At 50.0% G+C, this 27218-nt stretch overlaps 12 protein-coding genes across 12 annotated transcripts; 9 read left to right on the top strand and 3 right to left on the bottom strand.

Annotated features, from left to right (window-relative positions):
• Window positions 1–405: 405 nt before the first annotated feature.
• Window positions 406–1516, bottom strand: N7508_003799 (glycosyltransferase family 34 protein; the record flags this gene model as incomplete). The annotated part of the gene is made up of 2 exons (XM_058461865.1): window positions 406–1114; window positions 1167–1516. The coding sequence occupies 2 exons, from the start codon at window positions 1514–1516 to the stop codon at window positions 406–408; spliced, it is 1059 nt and encodes a 352-aa protein (XP_058322442.1).
• A 689-nt stretch (window positions 1517–2205) lies between these two features.
• On the bottom strand, window positions 2206–2530 carry N7508_003798 (protein PET117; the record flags this gene model as incomplete). The annotated part of the gene is made up of 2 exons (XM_058461864.1): window positions 2206–2379; window positions 2435–2530. The coding sequence occupies 2 exons, from the start codon at window positions 2528–2530 to the stop codon at window positions 2206–2208; spliced, it is 270 nt and encodes an 89-aa protein (XP_058322441.1).
• A 270-nt stretch (window positions 2531–2800) lies between these two features.
• Window positions 2801–3427, top strand: N7508_003797 (uncharacterized protein; the record flags this gene model as incomplete). The annotated part of the gene is made up of 5 exons (XM_058461863.1): window positions 2801–2803; window positions 2852–2890; window positions 2946–2979; window positions 3106–3206; window positions 3260–3427. The coding sequence occupies 5 exons, from the start codon at window positions 2801–2803 to the stop codon at window positions 3425–3427; spliced, it is 345 nt and encodes a 114-aa protein (XP_058322440.1).
• Window positions 3428–3889: 462 nt separating this feature from the next.
• Window positions 3890–5338, top strand: N7508_003796 (triglyceride lipase; the record flags this gene model as incomplete). Its single annotated transcript, XM_058461862.1, has 8 exons — window positions 3890–4076; window positions 4123–4363; window positions 4529–4617; window positions 4669–4707; window positions 4765–4894; window positions 4941–5177; window positions 5225–5259; window positions 5313–5338. The coding sequence occupies 8 exons, from the start codon at window positions 3890–3892 to the stop codon at window positions 5336–5338; spliced, it is 984 nt and encodes a 327-aa protein (XP_058322439.1).
• A 658-nt stretch (window positions 5339–5996) lies between these two features.
• N7508_003795 (arrestin (or S-antigen), N-terminal domain protein) lies at window positions 5997–8031 on the top strand (the record flags this gene model as incomplete). Its single annotated transcript, XM_058461861.1, has 5 exons — window positions 5997–6209; window positions 6277–6390; window positions 6438–6650; window positions 6696–7265; window positions 7315–8031. 5 exons carry the CDS (start codon window positions 5997–5999, stop codon window positions 8029–8031), a joined length of 1827 nt encoding a protein of 608 aa, XP_058322438.1.
• Window positions 8032–8820: 789 nt separating this feature from the next.
• On the top strand, window positions 8821–12963 carry N7508_003794 (uncharacterized protein; the record flags this gene model as incomplete). The annotated part of the gene is made up of 3 exons (XM_058461860.1): window positions 8821–9173; window positions 9237–11549; window positions 11601–12963. The coding sequence occupies 3 exons, from the start codon at window positions 8821–8823 to the stop codon at window positions 12961–12963; spliced, it is 4029 nt and encodes a 1342-aa protein (XP_058322437.1).
• Window positions 12964–13555: 592 nt separating this feature from the next.
• nfr1 (putative AIF-like mitochondrial oxidoreductase (Nfrl)) lies at window positions 13556–15398 on the top strand (the record flags this gene model as incomplete). Its single annotated transcript, XM_058461859.1, has 3 exons — window positions 13556–13778; window positions 13888–14080; window positions 14135–15398. 3 exons carry the CDS (start codon window positions 13556–13558, stop codon window positions 15396–15398), a joined length of 1680 nt encoding a protein of 559 aa, XP_058322436.1.
• Window positions 15399–15526: 128 nt separating this feature from the next.
• N7508_003792 (DNA-directed RNA polymerase I subunit RPA43) lies at window positions 15527–16698 on the bottom strand (the record flags this gene model as incomplete). The annotated part of the gene is made up of 2 exons (XM_058461858.1): window positions 15527–16555; window positions 16579–16698. 2 exons carry the CDS (start codon window positions 16696–16698, stop codon window positions 15527–15529), a joined length of 1149 nt encoding a protein of 382 aa, XP_058322435.1.
• Window positions 16699–16952: 254 nt separating this feature from the next.
• Window positions 16953–18104, top strand: N7508_003791 (J domain-containing protein; the record flags this gene model as incomplete). The annotated part of the gene is made up of 3 exons (XM_058461857.1): window positions 16953–16997; window positions 17050–17568; window positions 17616–18104. Coding segments are annotated over 3 exons (1053 nt in total), but the record flags the coding sequence as incomplete, so codon positions are not given.
• Window positions 18105–18881: 777 nt separating this feature from the next.
• Window positions 18882–19718, top strand: N7508_003790 (uncharacterized protein; the record flags this gene model as incomplete). Its single annotated transcript, XM_058461856.1, has 2 exons — window positions 18882–19243; window positions 19310–19718. The coding sequence occupies 2 exons, from the start codon at window positions 18882–18884 to the stop codon at window positions 19716–19718; spliced, it is 771 nt and encodes a 256-aa protein (XP_058322433.1).
• Window positions 19719–20543: 825 nt separating this feature from the next.
• Window positions 20544–22761, top strand: N7508_003789 (uncharacterized protein; the record flags this gene model as incomplete). The annotated part of the gene is made up of 5 exons (XM_058461855.1): window positions 20544–21313; window positions 21362–21588; window positions 21636–21766; window positions 21814–22060; window positions 22106–22761. The coding sequence occupies 5 exons, from the start codon at window positions 20544–20546 to the stop codon at window positions 22759–22761; spliced, it is 2031 nt and encodes a 676-aa protein (XP_058322432.1).
• A 1509-nt stretch (window positions 22762–24270) lies between these two features.
• Window positions 24271–26922, top strand: N7508_003788 (uncharacterized protein; the record flags this gene model as incomplete). The annotated part of the gene is made up of 2 exons (XM_058461854.1): window positions 24271–24441; window positions 24790–26922. 2 exons carry the CDS (start codon window positions 24271–24273, stop codon window positions 26920–26922), a joined length of 2304 nt encoding a protein of 767 aa, XP_058322431.1.
• Between the last annotated feature and the right edge of the window lie 296 nt (window positions 26923–27218).

Below are 27218 nucleotides of genomic sequence, written 5' to 3'. Positions count from 1 at the left end.
GAGGCCGGTACCATTCCGGCCTCCGATTATAGCCGGCCACGTTTTAGTCCGGTTGGATATAAATCAGGTCAATGTCAGTTTGTGAGACTTATATAGTTTATTTACGCTGTGAGTAGGAGGTGAGAGTGAGCTGATTTAAATGGATAATTGCTCCGATGCAAAGTAGGCGAGAAGGAGCCAATGAATGGGAACCAATAGGATGTATATATATCAGTCACTGGTCAGAACAAAAGGACGAAGATATAGTAGTACGAAGTAGTAGTACAAATTGACAGGGGTCTATTGTATCACAAGATTTTCGACAGCAAGCATTCATGAAATCCCCCAGAGTCTCCGCATTAGTATTGGTAAATGAGATATTTAAGAAGCCCAAAACAAAACACCTCCCAATGGAAACAAAAAATCTCACAGAGTCTTCGTTTGCTCCAACAACGCATTTAGATCTTCAAGCCGCTGCTGTATGCGATCCACTTCATCTGAATCTTCGAGTATGACCTTCTTGAGCGCATCAGCTGCCTGCTCAATCCGTGCAGAGGATCGGGATTTCCCAGCCTGCAATCTCTGCTCCGCGATCTGAATTCTGTTCTTTGCATCACGAAGCTGTGACCAATATGCCTCGGTCTTTGTAAGGTAACCAGTCTGCTCAAGTGGGAGTTTCCACTTCTGAGGTGTCATCTCAACAATATCCAGCCATTTAGCCATATGTGGCCATCGCTTTTCCCCAAGACCTGGGAAATGCACAAGCAGATCTCCTCTCTTGCCTTCATAAGCCCAGTCCCACTCATATGTGTTGATCCATGGCCGTGGCAGGTATGCGACTCCACCGGCGTAGCCCTGTCCAGCTGGTCCCTCGGTTGTCTTGTTGAGCACGAGTCTCATGGCTTCTTGGTCTGCGGATCGACCAAGATCGATTTCTGGGAGGAGGAGCGGATAGCCAAGTGTTTCAGTTAAGAAGCTGATTGTCCATGGGTGGACATGCATGAACATGATTCCGGTGTTGAGGCCGTTCTGATCTTTGGCGGTCACCAGGTGGATATCTTTCAGATCGGATGGCGGAAGGAAGACCTCGACAGGGATGTCGTTGTTCAAAATAATAGAGTCGGCGTCAACCCACCTGTAACAGTCAGTGTTTACCTTAATGGTGACCAAAGTGAGAGGAGACTCACATGAACCACTCCATTCTCTCACCCGCTGGCTTCGCCATTTCATTGATCACCAAGGCCAAAAGATAACTCGGCTTGTTCCAGAACCCGACCGAGATATCCTGTCGCAGAACATGCATAGGATACCCCCACTTCTTGCCGTGGCGTTCATGGCTTTGCAGTGCCCTCTCGTACATGTGGTTTGTCTCTCCATAGAGCATAGAAACTTTGGCAATTCTTTGCGAATTATTGCTTGGATGATGATAAACTTCCTTTGTAGCAAAATTCATGTAAGACTTGATCGTGACCCAAAAGAAACATATCACCGATAGAACTACTAGGACGCTGTGGAAGGGCCGTTTTTTGATCGTCATTGGTGGTAGGATCATGGTCGGCATCACCGTGTGGGTGCCCGTACTGTCTTGGCAGAAGGAATACTAAAGAGAAATTCTCAGTGAGACCATTGAATTATTTGTGGTTAGTCTGACCTTTGTGGACACACGGCATCGATGGACGAATTCATACTTCCGCATCGGGAATGCTGTTTTCGGCAACTTGACCACATTGCCTTCGACCACAACAAATCCAACCAATCCACATTCTTATTAGAAAGCGATTGTGTGATAAAGCTTAGTTTGTCCTTTGACTTCCTAATTGGAGCCGTGTTTAATGAAGAGGCGGCTCCTAGTTACTCAATGTATACACCCACCATGTAACATCTCAAGATGCTATTTTACTCCTTTCAGTTTAATAATATCCCAAAGTAGGGAATGATACGACGGAAAAAAATATTTCGGGACAAGGCAAATATAGTAGAGAGACGATTTCGTGTTATATAGTACATATGAGGGTATATATGTAAAACCACAACATCAAAGTTTTGTACAGCATGGCATGCACCAAAAAAAAAAAAAAAAAAAAAAAAAAAAAAAACTCCTTTCTCACATGCATCAGCATATAGCTGATAATTGTAGTCCACTGGTATAGTTAGAGCACATCAAGGTCAATGCGAAGACGAATCGCCCGATCGCGGTAGCGCGTGCCCCGCAAGTTATGTTCCACCTCATGACCCCGGGCTTGTATTTTGATCGGGCGTTTTTGAGTCGCCTGTTGTGCTGGTCACTGTCTGGAGTTTGAGATACTCCTGTTCGAGGGCCTTTTGCATTTCGAAGTCGGCTTGGCGTTCTAGTCGAAGACGTTGCTTTTCCATATCGCGTTCGACACCTTTGTGCATGGCCTACCAGTCAAGGATCAGTACTAAGTTATATTCGAAGATTGAAGCTGTATCATACCGCCCTATCCGCTTCTTGTGCCCAATGGACGAACCAGACAATACCCGCTGTGCCCAGGCCAGTGGCTGCCAATGTGAACTTTGATGCGCGAGACATGGTGAAGTTGATAATGGACCAGCCAGCATGGAGCTCCAGCAATGAATCAAAAGACAATGATATGGTCTGACAATCTTGAAAATGAGTCGGGGATTATCAGTTTATCGATCAGCCAGGCGGTAGGTGAGGGCAGAACCCCCACCGCTTTGGGGGCCGCTGCGTGGCTCCGATCGACCTGGACTCGGAGCTCCAGACTCGCCGTGAATCGTTCCTGTTACAGCGCCATCTCTTCTCTTTTCTACTTTCAAAGCTGAGAGGTCTCGCGCAAATATGGTGAGTATACTATCTCGGAATTGGTGGTTAGTTACTAACGGTGAACAGTCGGCTCAGAACTCCGCGGGCATTCAGACCCTCCTCGATGTAGGTCTTTGGTTGCATGTTGACTGAAGAGGGGAGATACTAACCAAATTGTTAGGCCGAGAGAGAGGCCCAGAAGATTGTGCAGCAAGGTGAGTGCAACCCGCTTACCCCTCGTTGCAGGCAGATACTAATACGTCACATCACTTTCAGCCAGAGAATGTATGCTATTGAACTCTCGGTTCCTCACTCAACCGTGCTAACCACAAACAATACAGACCGTACAAAGCGGATAAAGGACGCCAAGGCTGAGGCACAGAAGGAAATCGAAGAATACAAGAGCCAGAAGGAAGAGGAGTACAAGAAGTTCGAGGCTGAGGTGAGATTCCTCCAAGACCGCTGCTATTATCTAGCACTAACGTGCGTCTCTAGCACTCGAGCGGATTCAAGAAGGCCGAAGACGATGCCAACAAGGAGACCGAGGTCAAGCTCCAGGAGATTAAGGACGCCGGCAAGAAGCAGGGCGACAAGGTCGTTGCGGACCTCCTCCGCGTGACGACTGATGTGAAGCCCCAGGTGCCCGAGAAGATTAAGGCATAATGTAGATATTTTTGTTGTTTCTTTACTCGTTGTGGGGAAGATGCGCTTGCGTGGCTGTTCATCGATATCCAAGTTCGGACAATATCATTTCATTTGGTTTCCTCAGCGCTGAATCGACTGTCTTTCCGTGATTCTTTCTTCTTGTGGCTTCTGTAGATAGTAACCCCAGGTCAAGGGCTACAGGTGGTCTTGAACTTCACCGCAAGACACCTGTGCAGTCCCAATGAGCTCGCTGGTCTTGGTATCTCCCAATGCTTTTCAGAGTCTGTGCTTCAAATTTGTTAGAGTGTATACATTACTAGTTAGTTCAAACCTCCGATTGTGAAAGAACGAGGTAACTTAAAAGTAGTTGTAGTAGCGCGAGAGTATATAATGTTCTGCCTGAGGCAAAATGTCAATGTTTCCCGTGCGTCATTCCGCGCGGGATCTCAATCACCAACTTATCTACCCACGAGGTTGACAATGAGACATGCAGTTCGAATGCCGAATGTGCTTGGGAAGCCATCGGTAGCATATGTCTCATATGTATACCTAAACAACAGACGATATCATGCGTCCCCATACAGACCCAACCCCAGTCTTGAGCCGCGCCTTGAGGACCATGGCAAAGTGATTGTCGATGAATACTCAGTAATCCGAGAGAAATATGGTAAGTGAAATCCAATAATACTCTGATCGCCCACTTATTGAAATAGATGCCCCTAGGTACCCCGTTGTTCTGGCGCATGGCCTGCTGGGGTTTGATGAATTGCGACTTGCTGGCCGATATCTTCCTGGTGTACAGTACTGGCGCGGCATCAAAGAAGCCCTGACAGCGCGTGGAATTGAAGTTATAACTGCTACCGTACCCCCGTCGGGATCTATTGAAGTCCGAGCAGAAGAATTGGCCCGAGATATTGAAATCGGTGCGCGTGGGAAGGATGTTAATATTATTGCGTATGTGGTCCTTTGCGCATACTGATTAAGACAGTTTGATTGATCCTTTTATAGACATAGCATGGTGAGATCCCTCAATCGGTTGAAGAGAGTCGATACTTATACGTGAATAGGGGTGAGATTGATGCCAAAGTATCTCCGAGGCATGAACTAATGAAGCTGAAGTGGGCTTGATTCACGATATATGATCAGCCGAATTCGACCGGAGAAGTTTAAAGTATTGTCACTTACTACTATTGCATCGCCACATCAAGGTTAGCATTATGTCCAGGAACGAAATAGCTTTGTACTGACCTTTCTGCTAGGATCATCCGTGGCAGACTATGTGTTTGACCAGATTGGAGGTTTGTCAAGTGTTGCCATAAAATTCGTAAATACTACCTGCTGAGATATTTCAACAGCTGAAAGGCTGCCCCAAGTCTACTACGCCCTCGACCGACTAAAGGTTGAAACAGGCGCATTCGAACAACTGACTAGAAAATACATGACCGAAACCTTCAACCCCAATGTTCCAGATGTGGATGACGTCCAGTAAGTCTGATGATAACTAAATCTTTGACACCTACTTATGATCCAGGTATTTCTCCTATGGCGCAGCATTCGAACCAAGTATCTGGTCCGCCTTCCGAATGTCTCATCGAATCCTTGCCAACATAGAAGGACCAAACGATGGCCTAGTCAGCGTTTCAAGTAGCCACTGGGGAGGCGAATCAGGTTACAAGGGAACTCTAATGGGGGTGAGCCACCTGGATCTAATCAACTGGACGAACCGTTTGAAGTGGCTGGCTGGGGAGGTGACAGGCAACAGACGAAAGTCAGTAGACAGCAAAATTATTTTGAGACTAGGCTGATCTTCTGCAGGTTTAACGCTATTGCATTCTACTTGGATATTGCAGGTATGTCATCTGAGTGGGTTGGTCGAGACAAGCTTGTTAACTTGGCTACCTAGACATGCTGGCCAAGGAGGGACTTTGAACTTGTCTAGGCAATTGTGGATATATTTGGGTTGTCCTCAGCCCTGCTGTGGCGTGCAGTTGCAACGGATCGGGTATTCGGATGTTTTGATAGTGGAAATCTTGGTGCCTGGAGCGAGTTCACGATACCACTTTTTGTTTTACTGTGTCAATCACGAATATATTATAGTATGCGACATAGACTTGGAAGCAATTGAATAGATATGATCATTCGCATTGAAATAGCTACATTGTAGTATGTATGTGGTGATACTAGGTAGCTCAGCTAGCTAAGAATCGAACCGCCAAGCTATACCCCCGGGCCCAGCGGAATTAGTTCTTTGTATATAAATTGTGGCTGTGACACTGAGGCGCAGCATAGGTCCCTGATTTCACTCTTATACAAAAAATGTACGCCCGAGACTGAGCTTGGCGATCAGTTGATCTACGAACGTTCAAAACGTCATTTCGGGATCCCTCGCATATAATCCGCATTTCCCCCCATCTCACATCCCACCTCACCGTGCGGAACCTCACCTCACCTCACCCGACCGTCCCGAAATTTGACCCTTGTCCCTTGTTCCGTGTTTCTTCGGCAACCGCTCATCGAATTTGGAGCCTTCAAGGGTCATCAGCAACCGAATAGAGTGCCCCCGCCTGGGCCCGGGCGCTCCGCCGCCATGTCCGCAACGATCGTGCTAGACAGCCGCCACACCCATTATACAAATCTCGACTTCTTGACGGGCAAAGTCGTATTACAGCTACCGACTGAGGCAGCTATTGGTGGAATCCAGGTCAAATTGGAGTGTGAGAGTCGCACTCGCCTATCCGGCCCCAGGAACCCTCAGAATGTGCACTCGGATAAAAAGAGGACGGAGCTGGAGGTCCACAAGGTATGATGCTATGGCCATCGTCGGTGGAAGAAAATTTTGGTGGAGCATTGGCTGATCAGGCATGCAGATCTTGTACAAAGTGGCAACCGTCTTTCCCACGCCCGCTGTGATGCAGCATGGCTCTCCTACGACTTCATATACTTTTGCTGCAGGGTCATATGAGTATCCCTTCCAGTTCAAAGTAAGTATCTTTACTCACCATAGCTACATAGCTCTAACGCCGGCTAGTTTCCTTTTAATAATTCATGCAGCAGCCACAATAGCATGCTCACCAATCTAAATTTCACCGGGTTGAAAGTCGAGGTGGCTAAAGATACCAACCGACATGTCAGGAAAACACTGCCTCCTTCGCTAAGTGGATTCCCCGGTGAAGCAGACATCAAATACTTCGTCAAGGCTACTATCATTCGACCGCAATTCTACAAAGAGAATATCCGAGCGGTAAGTGCACTGCTTGATCTTCTACTTTCATTGCTAAATTTTCAGATTGTACCTTTAAACTTCTTACCCATTGAGCCGCCAAGGACCGGCAGTCCCAACGAGGAAACATATGCCAGGCGCCAACATCAATTCTCCAAAATTCAAAGCGGGACCAAGAAGAAGAGCATTTTCTCAAGAGGCCCATCTGCACTCAAGGAAATCTATGCAGAACCCCCTCGTGTCTCTGTGGATGCACGGCTCCCGCATCCATCTATTCTCACTTGCAACGAACCTGTTCCGCTCCGTCTTTTGGCTAGAAAGCTGACTGATGGGTCGGACATGATCTTCCTGCAGATGTTGCAGATCGAACTAATATCTTACACAAAGATTCTGGCCCATGATCTTACACGGACTGAAAGCAACTCTTGGGTCCTCATGAGTCGCAGCAATATGAACACAGCCCTAGGCAATCCGGACGATGCAGTTGGAACCGATTGGACTATTGACGCAAACCTATGGAATCGTGTCCCATTACCTAACTCAGTGGCGCCATCATTTGAGACATGTAACATTGAACGGAGCTACGAATTGGAGATTCGAGTTGGCTTGACCCACGGAAATGCTCACGAGATGAAGGTAGGCTAACCATCCTCCTACAAACTGTCTTTGGCTGACCATAACACAGCCTCAACTCATCGTTCTTCCCTTGCGCATGCCCGTCAGAGTATTCTCTGGAATTGCACCTCCTCAAGCCCTCCTGGACGCAATGGCAGCTGCATCCCTCCAGCCAGCCTCTAAACAAAAACCCCACCCCAACCTACCAACAGAAGCCGGAGACAGCCGACCACTCATGCCTCCACGGCCCACAGGCGAGCCTGTACCCGTCAATTCCGGCGACGTGTACGACGATGCACCGCCAAGCTATGAGGATGCCATGGCAGACCACCTGAGCCCAGTGGACGGGCCACGCCGCGAGTATCACCCTCCCGATGCCTCCTCTTCTTCCCGGACATCAGTGGAATCAGGAGCTGATGTCAAGCCCGCAGCCCCAATGGGTAAGAGTCAAGAGGATGGGCCCGCGGCAGAAGGATCCTCAGCCCCCCGTCGTCGAGACTACCGTTCTTCCTCGGAATCCTTTGATATGCTACCCACCACTCCCCCGGAATCCCAATCTGGATCACCGCCCGCTTCGCCTGTGAGACGGTCACAGAGTATGATGAAGGTTCCCCGGAACACCGTTGATGAAGAGAGCCCGCCGCAGTATGAACCTGTTGCTGGAAATCAGCTTAAAGCGCCCCAGGCTGTGGAACACCGTACTTCGCGCAATAACCTGCGTCCTATGAATTTGGGCGTTCCTAGTCGAAAACCTGTGCCACGAAGCTCGAATAGTGGTGCAAAGTAGCGCGCTTCTACATTTCGCGTCATGAGGGAAGCAGCAGTGAATGGCCCTTGACCTCTACTATTCCTGTCTCTGCTTGAGTGATGTTTCTATTCTGATCTCTTTGCGTCTCTTGGGTCCATTGTCAATTCATCATCATCACCTCCTCATTCCCCTCATGATTCTAGGTTCACACTGCACTGGATGCGAACTGGACTATTGCAGTCTGGTTAGATATATGGGGATCTTGTGAAAATCCCATTCCACATTTTTTGGCTGGCTTTATAAGCCAGTCTGGCATGCATGGGGCTAATTCTTCTTTTGCCTTCAACTATACCCCATTTTTTTCGGTTGAACCATCATTAAAATGCATAATAGGTGAAGGCGTTTCGAGCATCCGCATTACTTGGGTCTATAGTATTTATCCAAGTTATTTTCCATAGCATAACGAATAGAATCATAAGAATAAATTCAAGACATCTAAATTGCCAGTGTTGTTATTGTTCCTGTATAGATTGAAGATCGACCGAATTCTAGAATGAGTCACGCTAGTCCCAAGGCAGCTAGCGTATCCTCCACGCGATTGAGCTCCATCTTCTGATCAACAGCTCCCTCATTATTCCAGGTCCCTAACCCCGCGTATGGAATGTCAGACGTCGAATTCTGATTGAAATTGATATCCCAACCCATTCGCACCAACCGGACCAACCCCAACCCGAACGAATCCCTCCAACTTCCCAACCTGAAAACCTCGAAGCTCAAAAATCGAGTCCTCACCGCGTCAATGATTTAGTTTGAGATCTTTCATCCACCATGCGTCTCCACCTTGTTATCTCGCGCCATGGCCTGCCGGCCACGCGCATTCTCTGGACGACGACTTCTTCTACTTCCGTGTTGGGCGAATATGGTACATCACGCGCGGCCTCCGCGGCCGCTGTCGCATCTTCTCGCACCCCCAACATCGCGTTTTCAAATGGAGGATACACGGTTGCTCAGCTGCTTGAGGATGTGAACGAGGTTGTTCCGCTAGAGACAGAGCCTAATGTGTTTGATGCGGAGTTCAGCGGCCAATGGGGACTGGAAGATTATGTTGTTGAGGTTGCTGGCTCGGAGTGTCTACACTTTATGGAGGTTGAAGGCCTCTTACGCGATGGAGATGAAGTTGTGTACGTTCCCATACTTTATCTCTTGTATTTATTTCTCAGGATTGTTGGCTGACTTTTCTGCAGTATCCGCGCGCTTCAGCTCGCAGACCTTCGGGCACGACGTCTATGTGGTCGTCTTCAAATCGCATCCGACGGCAAGCATCTAGTCGATGGCGTGCCGTTCGGCTCACCTTTCTTGAAGAGAACTACTTCTACACGCCCTGCCATTACTATCCCTCCAAGAAAGAAGCGTCGCACAGTCTTTTCTGGCTGGGACCATGTCCCAGAAATCCAGAATGACCAGGCAGATGCCGATGAGGAAGGAGATGGAGACTGGTTGCCACCCACTGACACCGGGTTTGGAAAGGAGCTTTCTATTATACCCACCGAACACGAAGAATCCATGGGAACTGTGATCCGTCACCCTATTGATCACACCGCAGAGACGGGCAGTGAAGCAGTATCTGAGCTCGAAGAAGACGAATTGGAGAGCGAACTCCAAGCCTTGAAAGAAGACTTCGAAGAGCCCTCTCAATTCGTTGATATCAGGAACCAGACTCGTGCTAGTGGCAACCCGCTACGTGCTGCATCCACAACCAAGCGGCCGACCTCGTCAGATAGCGTTCACAAAGGGTCAATAATCGCTCCTTCGTCGCTTTCCAGCAAGCGATCCCGCGCAGATGACTCGTCTCCAAGAACCTCGAAAGCAGTGAGGTTCAACAAGGGCGAAAACTTGCCTGGTATCCCGCAACAAATGCCCGAGACTATCTCCCTTTCATCTGGCTCTGACTCCGACTCCGACTCTGACTCTGACTCTGACTCTGACTCCGTATCGTCGGACAGTGGATCCGATGATTCGTCTTCCGATGAGGAACCATCCAAGCCCGTCGCACAGCCGAGTGCCTCATCTGATGTGGATTCATCATCGGAATCATCAGATTCAAGTTCGGATTCGGATTCGGATTCCGACGCAGAAGAGGAAGAGAAAGAAGAAGTTTCTCAACCTGAAAAGATTCAGCCACCACCTGTAGCCGGCCCACCATTCCAAGGATCCCTCCGTACCAAGAAGAGCAACAATCGCTTTAAACTTCGCCGTCGCCTATCCAAATTGAAGCAGATGGGAGCTTTACACCAAGATGCAAACTTCGAGGAGCTTCGGGAATGGGAAGAAGAGAATGGTGGCTGGTATGTTCCAAATCCTGTTGACGTACCACAACCCACTCAATCTCTCGAGGAGTCCAAGAAACAAAGAAAAGAAGAAGAAAGGCGAGACTTCGAAGCTAAGCGCCAGAAACTTCTAAGAGATCTCGCGTCTGGCAATGGAATTAACGTGGAAGAAACCTCAGAGAAGGAGAATGTCCCTCCGTGCCCGCCAACTCGTGCATCGGATGTTGCAGCCTCAGTGGGTGTCGCAACAGAAGCCGAAGAAGAGCCGGAGAAAGCATCAAGTCGACGTAGCCTTGATATTGCCAGCTCACGGCGCATGCTCTTTGGCTCTCTTGGAATGCGAACCCCGAAAACCAAGAAAGATGAAGAAGAAACGCGGAGAAGACTTGCTGCCAAATTCAGTGCAATGGGCAAGAAACCAACACTAGCCCAGGAAGAGACCGAAGAGATGGAAGTCGACGAGGATGAATCCGACGGCGACTGGCAAAACAAGCTCGTTATCCGTGCTGTTGAATGTGTCTATCCCGAAATTGAGTTGACTGCTCCTCCTTATCCGTTCGTCCAGCGCTGGGATCAGGATGCCAATGCGTTGATCCGCCGGGCCAAAGGCGGGAGCAAAAAGCGGAAGAGAAAGCAACGGGCTCAAGTCTACGAAGAGGAAGAGTACGAGGAGGGAAATGAAGATCACCAAGGATATGAAGGCTACGACGTATACTACCAAGGCGGAAACGACAGTTACTGGCCAGGTGAAGGCGACGGCGATGATCAACTCAACTATGATGACGCTGAAGCCGAGCCAGCTGAGACCGCCGATTTCCATGAGGATCTTCCCGTACTCCCCAATGACGTGAACACTGTTCCCGTTTTGAATGAGAAAGAGCTGAAGAAGGGGGCAATTATTGCTTTCCGGCAACTGGAAATGTCCAAGGGTACAAACTGGCAGCCCAGGATGTCCGAGTACCGAGTGGCAGAAGTGATTGAATCTCCCAACAAGGATGGCACCATTTCCGTACGACTGGCAAAGCGAGACTGTCGACCGGCACCGGAGTTGTCAGAGGATGACGAGCCCCGTCAATACGACAAATTTGAAATGCCAGGCTTCGAAGACGAAGGGGAGGACGATGGGCATCGCGAGGTCACATTTGCAGAACTCAACTATCCAAAGCTTCTACAGGCGGCAACACAGTCGGACGTCCAACTTGGAAATCAGAATGCTCGAGAGGGTAGCATGTCAGTCAATTAACCTCTGACCTCTATGTGGCTCACGCTTACTTGTCCAAGTGTCTCTGTAGTAGCAGAATCAATGCCGAATGGCCAAGCTCTGCCGGCTGACATGGACGTTGACATTGACGTTGACGAGACCACGTTCTTAACCATCGGGAACGAAGTCAGCCATCTTCAATCGCCTCGTCAATCTCCTAGAATTCCCGTCGAGGAATCAGCTATGGAAACCATTGAAGAAGTGACTGTGCCCCAGATCCAGGTCGAGAACGGATCAGAGGATCGCAGCGTCACTCCTCCGATCCCATCTCCTTCGTTCACTGGATTCCACTCTGCTCGTTCTTGGCAGCCAGCAACTCCAGGGTTGACTACTACGGCTGATGGCAATCTGGAGGGCCATACTCTTGTCGGAGGTGAAACGCCGTCTGCGATAGCCAATCCTGAAGAAGATCCTTCTTATTTGTCGTTCTTGTCGGCCAATCAGTCTTTCGAGGATACCTCTATGAATTTAGAGCAACCGGCGGAGCAGGAACAAGAGCAGGAGCAGGATCGCCAGATTGTCATTGATCACCTTATGCCACCTGCCGAGTCTGGAGGGAGTGGTCCTCAATCTGGATCCCTTCTTTCTACCATTGGCATGAGTGGTGATAGTGCGAGTCTTGAGGATCATGGTCTTGCTCCGCCTAGCTCCGTGCGCTCGTGGAAAGATCTTTTGAATGAGTTGGGGAAGAGCCCGCTGAATTCAGGAGATGAGGATGGGAACGAAGACGAGCACAATAATGAAGATCCTGAGTTACCTGAGGAAGAGGAAGAGAATGGAAATGAAGATCAAGGCACTCCATTGCCCAAGGGAAACTATGGAACAGATGGGAGTAGCGATCGAGTGCAAGATAGCATGGATCCCACTAACCTCGCGCTTGACCTTGGTCAATCTCCATCACCATCCTGGTCGAGCTCTTCCAAAATAATATCCTGGCACAGTTCTCCGAAAGTACCACCTAGTGCCCAAAAGGAAGCTCAACCAAAGCCACAGCCAACCCCTCCATCTCTCGAAACCGAACCCCCAGCCGCCTCGACACGTCTGAAACTATCCCAGAGAACCCGGGAATCTCTCTCGGCATCCCAAATCCCTGCCTCTCAAATGTCCGAAGTGATCGACCTCACCTCTAGCACCAATGCAACTCCCGAGCATCGGCCTCAGTCCGAAGCCGAGCCAGAGACCTCTGATGCACAGTCTCAATCCCAATCCCAGTCCCAGTCTCGCTCCAAATCCGAACGGTTCAAAAAACCCAAAAGCGAAATTACTGGGTCCCAAGGTCGGAACACCAGAGCTTCTACTGGAACGGGTCGACTGCAGCAGATGACAGAAGTGAGCATTAGCCCTTCTAGCCAGAAGCGACGGAAGCCATTGCGGAAATTCTAGGCTATTTTACTTTCTTGCTATCATAGTTACGGATCCTTGAATTTTTACCTGTACATGTACGGAGTACGGATGCAGAGCGACGGCGTCCAGGACTGCACATTCATTTCCCCTGGATATTACTATTACTTTCTTTTACCATGCTATGTTCAATGAACATTATTCAAATACTATGCAAACTTGATGTAGTAGTTGTCGATCAGGATTTGGTGACAAAACCCCGCATATGATTGGCGGAATGTATCTCGAACGTGATGTCATGTATCTGTATACCTCATTCAGCTCGGAATAGTCAATGGCAACTTAACAAACACTTGAAGACAAATTAAACTGCTCTTAGATACGATTTCTTCTATTCCAGTTAAATATGCCCCTCAGAAAGGCATTCCCCTACATCCAACGCCTCTCCCAAAGTCGGTGTAGACAGGCCTGTCATCTCTCGTCATTGCGCCCTACATTCTCACCCCGCTCTAGCTCGCATTTGTCTATATCTTGGTTTTCTTCCTCTTCTGCTTCTTCTTTCTCTCCCCGATTTACCCTGACCACACTCCATTCAAAACATCTATCTAAATCTACATCAAAATCAGCATCAACAATGGCACAAGAATACAAACTAAAGGATATTACCTCTTTTGCTGCCCTCAACTCCACTGACAAAGCTGAGTTCGAGATCGAGGGTATCGCAGATGGAAAGGTTCTCCTCATCAAGCTTGATGATAAAGTGCACGCTCTCTCTCCTCGGTGTAGCCATTATGGTGCACCCTTGAAGAACGGTGTTGTTACCAGTGACGGAAGAATTACCTGTCCATGGCATGGAGGTGAGCTTCTACTGCTTGAGCTTTGTCCTTTCTTGAGTTCCGTTATAAATGACAGAAGGGAAGGCAGAGTAGAAAAATATACCTAACTAACGCTATTTATCTCATACAGCCTGTTTCAATGTCACAACTGGAGACGTCGAAGATGCTCCCGCACCCAACGCTCTGAATAAATTCGAAGTCTTTGAAAAAGAGAATGCAGTCTATATTCGTGCCAGAGAGGAAGATGTCAAAGCGGGACAACGCAACCCAGTGACGAAATGCAACGTGTCAAAGCCCGAGGAGAAGGTCATTGTCGTTGGAGGGTAAGAATCGATATCCATCTCTCCTCTTTATCTCATATACTAATAAGAAAACAGCGGAAGCGGAACCCTAGGCCTAATCCAAGCCCTCCGCGAATTGAAATACCCCGGCCAAATAACAATCATCTCACAGGAACCAGACCTGATAATTGATCGAACAAAGCTGTCCAAAGCCCTAATCGCCGACCCAGCCAAGATCCAGTGGCGTTCGAAAGAATGGTACACCGAAGCTGCCATCGAAACCCTAAACGAAGAAGTGACCTCCGTGGACTTCAACTCCAAATCCGTGTCTACAAAGTCCGGCAAGAACCTGACCTATTCGAAACTCGTCCTGGCAACAGGTGGAATACCACGTACACTCCCACTACCCGGATTTAAGGGTGAATTGGACAATATCTTCACGCTGCGGGGGATCAAAGACGTACAAGACATCCTCGCCGCAGCCAACACTACCACCAAGGAAAAGAAAAACATCGTGGTAATCGGCAGTTCCTTCATCGGAATGGAAGTAGGCAACGCCCTCTCAAAAGACCACAACGTGACAATAATCGGCATGGAAAGCGCCCCAATGGAAAGAATAATGGGCGAAAAAGTCGGCCGAATCTTCCAATCAAACTTAGAAAAGAACAACATATCTTTCAAGCTAAACGCCAGCGTGGACAAGGCCACTCCATCCCCATCGTCCACCTCCTCCGTAGGTGAAATCCACCTAAAAGACGGAACAGCCATACCAGCCGACCTAGTAATCCTAGGCGTGGGAGTACGTCCAGCAACTGATTTCCTATCCTCAAACAAGGATATCACCCTCGAAAAAGACGGGTCGATCAAAACAGCATCCCATTTCCTCGTTGATTCACTCAGCGAGAATGAATCCGTCTTCGCAATTGGCGATATAGCAACATACCCCTACTTCGGGCCGGGCTCTCAATCAAACGGAGGAAGTCCAATAAGAATCGAACATTGGAACGTAGCCCAAAATGCCGGACGAGCAGCTGCGCGGGCGATAGTGCATGCGCGGCATTCGCCTATCTCGTCTCTTCCAGTGAAGAATTTTGTTCCTGTTTTCTGGAGTGCGCTCGGTGCGCAGCTGCGGTATTGTGGAAATGGGGCTGTGAACGGGGGGTATGATGATGTTGTGTTCCGGGATGCTGGGGAGGGCAAGTTTGTCGCGTTTTATACAAAGGGAGATGTTGTTGTTGCTGTTGCTACTATGGGGGTTGATCCTGTTATGGTTAAGTCGGCAGAGTTGATGCGTGGGGGGAGGATGTTGGGGAAGAAGGAGATTGAGGAGGGTGGTGATGTCTTGGCTGTCAAGATTTGATTTATAGGAACTTGGTAGGAGGAGTGAATGGTAATAGTGAATCGATGTTCAAATGTTCAGTTGCAAATACATGGGAATGGAACCGGAACGCCCCCAGGATGTAGTCAAATATCAGTGGTCTTTACATCTTAGTCGCTCTTCTTCGACTTGGACTTCTTTTCCTTCTTTTCTTTCTTCTCTGACTTGTCCTTCTTCTCTTTCTTCTCTGACTTGTCCTTCTTCTCTTTCTTTTCTTTCTTTTCTGTCTTCTCCTTCTTTTCCTTCTTCTCCTTAGGGCTGTCTGAGTGCACATCCACAACCGAAACCTCGTCAGCCTCCGATACCGGCACATTCATAACAGGAACAGTGCGTGCCTTGGTAGGTGACGAGAAGAAAGAAGGCGGAAGCGATTGGCCCTCACGCTCCGACTCGAGCAGCTGCTCCTCTTCCTCAGCAGACAACATCGTACCCTCAATACTGAGGAAACCACGATCCCGCTCAGAACCAGGAATAACATCGACATCAACAACACGGAAGCGAACAGAGCCACGCACCCGGTGTCCAGAAACAGACTGGAAATACCCAGAGTGAGCAGACTCCTCCTCGTCCTCACCATCAAGAGGAACCTCCTCAGCAGCCAGCGAAGCAGGCTGGAAAAACTCCTTCTCAGCATCGAACCCAGCTATTTTCTGATCGGACCCAGACTCCTCATCAGTCGTAGCAGGAGTCTCAGCCTCCTCGCCAGGAGGAACCCACTTCCAGTTCGAAGGCAGACGCTTGCGCTCAACGCCAACAGAGAACAAGTTGAAAACAACAGCACCAAGGAATCCCTCCGACTGAACATTAACCCACCCATCAAGAATCTGCCCGCGCTTCGGACGGAAGACCAAGAAAGTAGCAGTCAAGTAGACATAGAGCACGCCGTACTCATCCGCAGTGGTAGCAAGCGTCAACGGCTGGGGATTAGGATCGGAAGCAAGCCGTGACGAGTCGGACGGGTGACGACTAGAAATAGAGGCATTGGAGTAGGCCATGACAACACCCTTCAGCGGGGGAAGTAAGTCAGGAGCAAAGGCGAGAGGTGCTCGGCGAGCAGCGAGGCCAGCGCGTGCGTGGGCGAGATGGAGATTGGCGACAGGGGCAGGTAGAGCGTCGCTGTTGTGAGGGTGAAGGGGGAGCTGGAGTTGGGGTTTGCGTCGACTGGTTGTTGCTTGCGCTTTTTGGAGGGCGATGCGGGTGTTTCCTTCTTGCTCTTGCGTTTGCGCTCTGCCTCGGCGGTGCGCAGGGGCAGAGGGTCGATATCCATTGCGTCTACTGCCATTGTGGGACGCAATTGGGCGCTCCACGGAGCTTGGGTCGATGTGGAGGATTGGATTGAATGTGAATGCTCTTGAATCGAGAACTTTTTTTTTTTCATTTGACTTTGTTCCCGGTTGGGAAGGCGGTGGGTTGGGCGGTGACGGTGGGCGCTGGATATCGGGGGCATTGTTACAACTGGCGTCATCTGTCTGTCTCTGTTTTTCGTTCTTATTTGTCTTTTTGGAATGATTTATCTGGGGTGGTGATTTGAGCAGAATGTCTTCACTTCTCCCCTTCGTCGGGTGGGCTGTTCTTCCAAATGTAAGTGGATTGCGGAGCTATATGGCTTCATTGGTGATGCTGACCTGAATAGTATGTCACATCTTTCTTACAAAGTGTCTACTATGGCATGACCATTCGCGCTGGTGAGCCCCGGCCACAGCCTCAATCGCCCAAATTCGAACGCCATCGTCGCCGTATCTTCATCTTCGTCATCACCAGCTACCTCCTCTACACACTTTACGAGACCTTCCACCAAGTCCAGGTGGCAGGCGACTACTACCAAGTCCTGGGAGTCTCACCCTTCGCCGATGAGCGAGCTATCAAATCCCGATTCCGCCGACTCGCCGCTCAGTATCATCCTGACAAAGTCGGCATCGAAGGCGAGGCATACTTCCTATACCTACGACGAGCCCAGGAAACACTAGTCGACCCCGTCAAACGATTCGCATATGATCGCCTCGGCTCCGATATGCTGAACTGGGGCGAGAAGAAGACCATGCGCGAGTTCCTAATGGCCTCATTAACCCGATCCGTTCTCCCCCAGTACCTGGGAGGCTTTGCGACAATGGTAGTATTGAACTGGCTCTGGTGGGCGAATTGGGGACGCTACGTGAGTACCCGCAGACCAAGAAAGCATGCCCAGACTAACAGGTATAGTGGCGCTGGTTCACCTTCGCTGCCATGCTCACCCTCGAGCTCGCCATGATTACGCGCCCACAAGCTGTCTTCATGCCAGTGGCCTACCTCCCTTCAGCGCTACGAGCCTGGCTCCCCCAGCAGTCCTTTTACCTCCTCCCCTTCCAGATCCTAACTCTGGCCCGCCGCGCCTCGATCATGCTGCACATTTTCATCTCGCAGGTTGCACCGCCGGCCGCCAAAGCAGCGCCAGGCGGAAATGGCGATAAGCTCTCACCGCAGACGGTGCAGCAGTTCGGGAAATTGGTGCAGCTGTCCCGGGCAGTCGATGACGAGGCCACTCGGATGATGCAGCTCGGTCAGGCGCCTTTCCGCGGTGACCGTGAGAGCGTGTCGACTCTCCGGCGGGGCATGAAAGAGGGACTCATCCTCGCTGGTGTACGGTCTAGTCCCGAGGTGCAACGGGCCGTGGCAGAAGTTGTAGAACGACGCCAGGGTGAGAATAAGCTGGAGTGAGTGTACATAGTATCAGAGTAATCCACCCGAGTTCCGGGACACTTGGCGAGGTCGCGTAATTTCTTCATTTCTGGTTCATGTGGCGACCGCCTTGACTCGTGATACTTTCGGGTCATTTGAGAACAGGTCTGCTAGTACTCTAGTACTGTAAGTAAGTTGTGACTCGTAATGTGTAATCGTAATTTGTACTTTGTCCCCCTGTATGGAATGATCTTTTGCGGTCAGTGAGCCATTTGATTCATTTTCGGGATGCAGCGGGTGGAATGAGATCCATCACCGGGTTAGGGTTGTTGTATTTGTAGATCGACTGTCAAAACACACAATCCAACAGAAGGAGAGTAGAATGTCAAGAAAAGAGTCAGTAGTAAAGAGAGAATACAAAAGAAAGAAGGAAAGTAAGTAAAAATAGAAGTATAGAAGTATAGGTGTACGGTCACTGTAATCGCCCCGAATGACCACAAACAAAGCGGTAAATGACGGTACGACGCCGAAGCCTTCAACCTTCAACGGACGAGTCGATGAAAATATGGAATCCGTCCATCCCTTTCTCCTTCGCCCACGCCCACGTCCACTTTCACTTTTACTTCACCCCTCCCCTCCATCCTCCCTCCCTCACCTCCCATCCCCCTTCCCCCGGATTATGTTTCCACCATCTCGGTATACACTATCTTTACAACCCTGAGAGTACTTGCGATTAAAGACACCACGTCACGGTGGTCGCCTACACACCTCATTTGAAACACTTCACCTCCTATACCTTCCACATCCACCATGCCCGCCCCAACAAATGGTCGCTCCAAGGGAGCTAAGAACTCCAACTCCTTGACAGTGATACTCAAGCTACCCGCCAGCGCACTCCAAAAGTTCGAGAAGAACCAAAATACCCCCGACATCAAGGGCCAAGAGCGGCCCTCACCATCTTCGTCCACCGAGATCCCTGCGATCCGGCCCTCATCCGCCGACAATGGCTCCGATGATGCCAACTCGACACCCGTCACGGGGGCAACTCCAGGCGACACACCACGCCGGAAGGGAGTTCCGGGTCCTAAGCCGGGCAACAAGAGAACAAACGGTCAAACCGAACCCGGCGCCAGGTCACGGGGACGCCCAGGCCCAAAGAAGAAGCCCAAGCTGTAAGCCAATTCACCTTGTACACCTTCAATGCCAAGACCAAAGCTAACACACTACGCTCTCTACAGTGAGGAAGGAGGAGACACCGCCAAGCTCCCTGCCGCCCAGCGCCTCGGACCAAAAGCCAACACCGGCGCCATCAACGCCGGCCTGCGCGCCCTCGACCGCACCGGAGCTGCTTGTCGCAAGTGGGAGCGCAAGCCCCTCCAGCTGCGAAGCTTCACAGGTATCCTGTGGCAGCTACCGTCATGGCGCACGCCGGGATCAGGCAAGTCCGACCACTTGATTGATACCAAGGTGGCTGCCCTCGAGAGTGGGGACAGCGATACCAAGCCCATGCTCACAGCCCCGGGCACCGACACACTCAATGGCAGCAGCGCTGTACCCAGCGAGAAGAGCAATTCCGGAGACGGCGACGGCACCCCGGCTTCTCATATGGTTGAGCCTTCGTCGCCGGCTATTGCGATGACGGCGTGAGCTGTGCTGCATGTTGAACATAATATGCACGTGACGGTTCAGATTGTTCTGTGTATATTAGATCCCATTTTCCTTACTTCTTTTCTTCTTTTCTTCGGGTGGTTTTGGTTTGGCGTTCGGAATGGAATCGGTTCCAGGCTTATGTCGGCGAGCAGGCCGAATCGGTTTGGGTTTTGTATCATAACACTTCTTGGGACTGGTATTCTATATGAGGATAGTTCTTGCTTTGGCATACGGCTCATGTGCGTACTGTATAACTTTATGTCTGTACGTGTAGATCGAATAGGTATACACTGGTGTTGCCTATTGACTTCTTCATAAGATCTTACTCTAATACAGTGGACTTGTAACGCTTTCCAGGCCGCTTCTTTGGCCGTTTCTAAACGGCTGTTAAATCTGATACATGTACTTAACTGAGCTCGGCGGCTAATACTAGAGCAGTAACATGAGTATGCAGAGTATACAGAGTATACAGATATAGCCGAAGGTACTTCCCGTGTACTTCGTAGCACATAGGGGCTCGTGACATCTCCCCTCTTTCTCTTTCTCTACTTCTTCTTGAGTTGTTGAGCTGAATATGTCTTTCGGATTTCTCACATTCTACTTTACTTCTCTCCACGCACATTCTCGTTTCTCTCTATTAATCTCACTTCCACACGCCTAAGCTGGAGATTCCCGCCACGCACCAAGCATACTCTAAAACCCCTCAAGTATCTCAAGTGTCAAGTTTCAAGTTACAAAAGATAAGCACAGCAAATCGGCCCAAAACGGACAGAAGTGGCTCTGGTAGCGTGGCATTTGGGGGGCGACGGACCCGCGAACATCATGACTGATGTGCCCATCCCCCCATCCGGTGGAGCTCGAGCTTCATACCCCATCTCCTCTATTCCACGACGCTCCTCCTACGCGTCCGTAGTCTCCGGCAACGCATTTTCAACCTCAAGCTCTTTCTCTCACCTCCTCAGCGACTCCCACTCAATCCCCTACCCACCTTCCGACACCCGAGTCCACCGGACTCTGTCCGGCGTGGATGCAGACATGCACATGAACTCCGCCTGGAGGAACTCAGGATCGCCAGACTCGCTGCCACACTATTCCCGCAAGTATGCCGGCTTCCTACGCTCCGACCTCCCTCCAAGCCTAGGCCTGAATGACGGGCCAGGCTTCATGACCCCATCCTACCTCCGCAACTCTCGCTACCTCGCCCGTCTCGAGACCGCCCATCGAGCCAAGCTCGCCGCCCAACAACGTGATGCCGCCTCTTCTTCGACCTCTACTTCGAATCCGCCGCTCTCAGCTTCCTCTAGCAATGTTCACTTGCCCCGCATGGCGCCGTCCCATCGTGGAATGACCTATGAGATCATCGAGAAGGAACCGCCCGTCACGGATACGCTTCAACCGCTGCCGACGCAATGGAGCTCCGATGATAAATGCTCCGCCCTGGAACTGTCAAATGATAGTCTTGATGTTCGCTATGCTGGTCCGGTCCATAAACATGATAATGAAGCTGCCGCGCTGCGCACTGATCACCCTATGCCGCCACAGTGCGGGATCTACTACTTTGAGGTGAAAATCGAATCTAAGCCTAAGGAGGGGTATGTTCTTGTTTCCCTGTTTTTTATTCGTTACTAACGTGTGTCTAGCATGATTGGTATTGGGTTTTCAAGTCCCAAGGCGAATGTCGAGCGACTTCCGGGTTGGGAACAGGAATCCTGGGCTTATCATGGTGACGATGGGAAATCGTTCTTTGGTGAGAATCAGGGTACTGGCCGAGCATATGGTCCAACCTTTGGTGTTGGTGATACCGTAGGATGTGGTGTTAATTTCTCTACCGGGGCTGCGTTCTTCACCAAGAACGGTATCTTCTTGGGTATGTTTCTACAACCATCATGGCCGTGTGTAATACTGACTGGATAGGAATCGCATTCCACGAACTCCGCAATGTGAAGCTGTATCCATCTGTCGGAATGAAGAAGTTGCCAACTGTACATCTGAAGGCGAACTTTGGACAGGAGCCGTTCGTTTTTGATATTGATGGCATGGTCAGGGTATGTGCTGCGGCTTCTGTTGAAAGTGTCATGCTAACTCCATACAGCAAGAGAGAATGGCGATTCAATCAGAGATCAACGCTACAAACACGGCTAACCTCCAACCGCCGCTGGACGAGTCAACATTGTTGCAAGAACTAGTAGCACAATTCCTGGCCCATGACGGCTACGTTGACACGGCTCGCGCTTTCGCAGAAGAGGTTGCCACCGAAACAATGGCTTTGGAAAATAGGCGCAGCGAGCCATTAAAGAAATATGAAGTGGAGGAGGATCGCGAAGCTATTAACCGGAACAGTAAGCTACTCCTTACAGCCTAAGATTCAGATCTAACACACCCAGAAATCCGTTCCGCAATCCTTGACGGCGACATCGACAAAGCCCTCAAACACACAAAAGCCTACTACTCCGACGTCCTAGAAGACCACCCAAGAATCTACTTCAAACTACGCTGCCGCAAATTCCTCGAAATGATGCGTCGGTCCAACGAACTCTCAGCAGCAACAGCAGCAGCCTCAAAGCAACGCCGCCCAACATCTCCAGCTCTCTCCCACGAACATGCAGTCTTCGACCAAGAAATGGAACTAGACGACAGCAACGACGACCCCTGGACAGACGGCATGGAAACAGAAGATCAGGAACCAGAAGCAGTCGCGCAATTCAACCAGCTCTTAACCGAAGCAGTCCAATACGGCCAACAACTCCGTCTAGACTATCCTACCCACGATAACGGAGGCGATAAGAAACTACTCGATGATATCTTTTCCCTGGTCGCATACCCCGACCCTAAGCGTTCTGTTCATGGCCATTACCTCGATCCGTCGGGAAGGGTTGCCGTTGCTGAGGAGTTGAACTCGGCTATCCTAGTTTCGCTAGGAAAATCTTCTGCTGCGGCTTTGGAACGCCTGTATCAGCAGACCGAAGTCCTTGTCAATGAAATTAGTGAAGACGGTGGCGCTGGGGCGTTTATTAATGTTCGTGATGACATTTTGCTTTAGCCTGGGTGTGTTTGCTTTGATTAGGTTAGGTCTGGCTTGGCTTGGTCTGGTCTAGACTGTTTTAAGGGTGTCATTTTGTTTCATTCTCTTTTCGCTGGATGTTTTTTCATCCTTTCAAATTCTTTATATCTTTCTTGGTTATCTCTGGACTTTCTGTGAATCAAGAAGCGAGCGAGGGATTAAGATCTTGTTCGAGTTTGGTTTGAATTATTCCTGGTTCGACTGGGGTTTGATATGAGTTTATTTGTCGTACAGTAGCTTGCTTGCTTGTCTTTCTTGATTGGTTGGTTGTATTCTTCCCACCTGAAAGCGAGGCGCCTTGGTACTACATGTGGCTGTGGTTTTCTATGGCTCGCTACGAGATATGAGTTGTACAAGTATGGCAGTATAGTCACAATGCATGATATCCTCCCCATAATGGTGAAAGGTCTCCCTTCAAATGTTACATGCCAGGGGTCGATATAACGTAGTACGTATAGCCTCGCCGTCGCCACATGAGGACTAGTATCAGCTGTGGTCAATAAGTCATGTATACACTCGACGTCAGAGCCAAGCAGAGTTCACAGCTAGTCCACCATACAGTGAGTCTCCGGCGTACTGTATATAGAGCACTGTCTTCACGCCATATCACTGTGAATAAAGTGTTCAGAGTAAGGTGTTTCGGACCAGTGGTCTAGCGGTTAATCTTATCCCTTTATCCTTACAAATATTCTTACCACCGCTAGCTGGTCCGTCCCCTTCCGGATCGCTTGGTTAGACTGGAGTACCGATATGTCTCCGGTCGAGCCAGGCGATGACTTTTTGTTTTATATTTTGCGTCATGCTCATTCATCCTCAAGCTCTCGTCCACGTGCTTTGCTTCTTCTTCTGCCTTGTCTTCCTCAGACTGTATGACTGTCTCTGACTGCCCTTGTAGATTGACATTGAGCTCCACTCCCTTGCTGGCATGTAGTTCATACACCGCTTTTCTGATCAGAGCGGATTCTTATATAATGATTTCACCTAGGATATGCTTCTGCCTTGATGTCTCTACCTTGTAGTACTGTACCTTTTTATATGCACTTTGCCAATCTCAGCATTGTACTCTCCACGTACTGTGCTCACACCGACTTCATTAGGTGCATATGCATACTTGGTTGGGCATAAAGGTGTGATCGCCGTTCTTTAATACTTTGATAGGCTGCGGGATAGTGGGCCTGTGGGCGACTTGGCGAGATTCTTTCTCGAGGCGCATCCTTGTCAAGGATCAATAATTTTGGTCCTCACACGATTTCACACGATCTCACACTGATCAAGTATATCGTTTGGGAATATTCAACCTCCTTAGGGTTGACCAAGTCACGTCCCGAACTTACATAATCCAGGAACCGCCCGGCACGAACCGCTTCTCTCCAGCTTCTCCGCTTTCTAGGAACATCTGTGAGACCTGAGCTGCAAGAGTTGCAGGTGTACTGATGATCTGGCGGTCTTCCTGGACACTTTGCTTCCCCAAGGGATCATTACATTCCCATGGATCCTCATCCGCATTGCTCGGACTCGGGCCTCAGCATTCCAACTCATTCCACCTCCACCACCCTGCGCTGCTGTTGTGGTCGCAATGATTGTGCCCTGCTCGAGCACAACAATGTAGCCCTGGAGGGTCTGGAGAAAGATCTCGAGACTGCCGCGAGATTAGGCCAGGTACGTTGCTTGTTTAAAATTTCAGCCCAAATGTATTGTAAATCCGCGTGAGACGCCCAGTCCTGAGCTGAGTCGTGCATGTTTGATACATCATTTCCATCATTCCTCACAAAATATTATCTCGGGCTTTTGTTCCTTCCCCATTCTTCATTTCCTTTAGTCTACTTGACCTGTTCCACCCCAAGCCTACACATCACAGGGGCTCGTTTGCCTGATCTGATCTCATGGACTCCGTGTCGCGGTTTCCCATCCTTTCTCTCTGCGTTGGCGTCCGTCATGACTTCTTTTCTGGATTCTGCTGCCAAGGCAGATTGCTTCGGGCCGTCATCGCTGACCTTTGCTTTACAGGCTTTGCTCCATCGCCATGAAAGTTACATGGCTGAGGCGGAGGAGGACCGTCATCGCTTAGTCGCCAGCATTGATGACCTGGAGCGCGAAAAGCAGGAAGTCCAGGCTCAAAATGCGCGCATCATCGAGGAGAATCGCAGTCTACTCGAGCAGCTCGACAGCTTGAACAGGGCTGTCGCCGAGTCCGACATTTATGCCAAGACACTCACTTCGAACTTGGAGAACACGCAGACCGAAGTGCGCAGATTGACTGCTGCCGCGGCGCGTGCAGCTGATCTCGAGGCGCAGCTTGCTCTTATGGAGACGGAGCAATCCAAGTTACAGGAGAGTCTGTTGTTGGCTCACGAAGACGAGCAGTCGGCAGTGCAGCGATGGAGAAAAGCCGAAACGACCCTACGCGACCTTCACGACCAGATCGACCGCATTGAGAAAGAAGCGCGCGAGGAGCGCGAGCGACACACCGAGGTGGTTGAGCGCATGGAACGCAAGAGAGCTGTGGAGCGCGAGCTTGACAATGCAGCAGGCCGTCTTAAAGGCGCTGCTGCCGCCTCCGAACTGAAGCGCAATGCCGGTGGTACGACTGTCGTCTCGCGCTTCGTCAAAGACATCCTGCAGGACAACGCCAATCTACAAGTCGGTATTATGGAGCTACGCGAGATGCTGAACACCTCGAACGAGGAGGTACAGAACCTCCGAGATCAAGTTTTGTCTCATCAGCCTCTGGCCGGTGTCGACGAGGAAGATAACCTCGAACCAAGTACCGTCACAACGTTAAGCGAGGAGCTCGAAGCGAAAGAAGAGCGTCGAGTATCTCAGGAATTCCACATCCACCATCATCATTACCATACGCCCGGAAAGAAGGAAAAGGCCTCGATTAATCGTCGCATGAAGAAAAGACGGCCTGCTATAGGGAGCCCGGTAGCATTGCACTCTGCTCAGGGACAATCACCTCGAAGGATCCTTCATCGCTCGCAGTCATCCGGTTCATCCATGTCAACCATTTTATCTCAAACATCCGTCTCAATCCCACCACAATCGCGCCGCTGGTCATTACAGTCACATGCAGGTGATTCATTGGCAAGCTCTCCGCAGTCTGCGTTCCGGACATCGTCGATCTTTGATTGCGTCGAACGTGGTGCGGAGCTCTCCCAAGCTACTAGCCCAGGCAGTACAGTGTTCTCTTCTCCTGTGATGGGAGCAAGGAATTTCAAGACCCTTGATATGCCGTTCCAATCAATAAGCGACTTTGACAATCATGATTCTCAAGATGACCTCTCATCATTTGACGATAATATGTACCATCGCCAAGACCTTAACGGTGACAACATTTCCAGAGAGCCCGCCATTCCAGAAGAGTCTGAGCCGTCTCCTCAAGGACCTTACTTCCCATCAACTGCACGACGAGAATCACTCAAGAACGCCGACGATGATTTCTTCACCATGCAGGCACAAACTTCATCACTCCGCAGATCCACAAGCCACGACAGCTTGCTCTCCGTCTCAGTGGCGGGAATGGACATACACACACCGAACACCCGCCATATGCGAATGGGTGACTGGCACCCAGGCATGCGCATCCCCCAACGCATCCTATCTCCCAGTGTCGAACTAGTCTCAACACCCCCAGTCATCTCCGCCCCGGCCATCATAGCCAACCGCTCCACAAGCTCTGGGCATTCATCCCAATCATTGCTTGCTTCTATGGCTGCCAGCAAGAGTAATAAATCAACCGATGCATCATCCATCACATCCGCAGACAGCAACAGCACAGCGTCAACGGCAGCCAATGGCCCACGAAAGGCCACTTTAGGTCGGCGCGTAGGAGGCTGGGTCTTGGGCCGCTGGGGAATGTCACCCGTTTCATCCGATGGCGAAGTTGATGCCCCAACGCAAGGCCCAACCATGGAGTCTACACCAGTGCCAGCACCAACGCAAACACCTCCTACACCAGCTCCTCCATCGTTAGGGCCAAAAGCCCCCGACCCGATGGCCCTCCGCTTCAGATTCCCAGGCGTGAACCAAAAGGGTCCAATTTTGGGATTCCGACCTCCACCCGCGGCGCCTATTGCCATTCATGCCCAAGGCATAGATGAGAACCTACTGCGAGAGAGTCTAGCCGAAGAAGATGGCTAAATTTTCAAGTAGGGGAAGTTGTCTACACTCTACATTTTTCTCTTTTTTTAGCGACCACGCTCGTTTAATATTGCATTCCACATAGCTATCTTGCATTTACTTGAGTTTCATTGTTGCATTTATTGGTTTCGTTTCGTTTCGTTTCGTTTCGTTTCGTTTCGTTTCGTTTCTGGTTTTGGACGGCGCTGGTGCGAGTGCGACATGATACCCTTGCATTCTTTTTTGATTTCTACATATGTCTAGATGAGGCCATTTTCGCTTTGTTGCACAACTTAGAGTGGTGGCTTGCAATGATT

Source organism: Penicillium antarcticum (assembly GCF_028974205.1).
Source record: "Penicillium antarcticum strain IBT 31339 chromosome Unknown utg000003l_segment0_segment0, whole genome shotgun sequence".
Classification (NCBI taxonomy): Eukaryota; Fungi; Ascomycota; class Eurotiomycetes; order Eurotiales; family Aspergillaceae; genus Penicillium; species Penicillium antarcticum.
The sequence above is the reverse complement of the archived record's forward strand: the minus strand, read 5'-3'. Positions and strand labels throughout refer to the sequence as shown.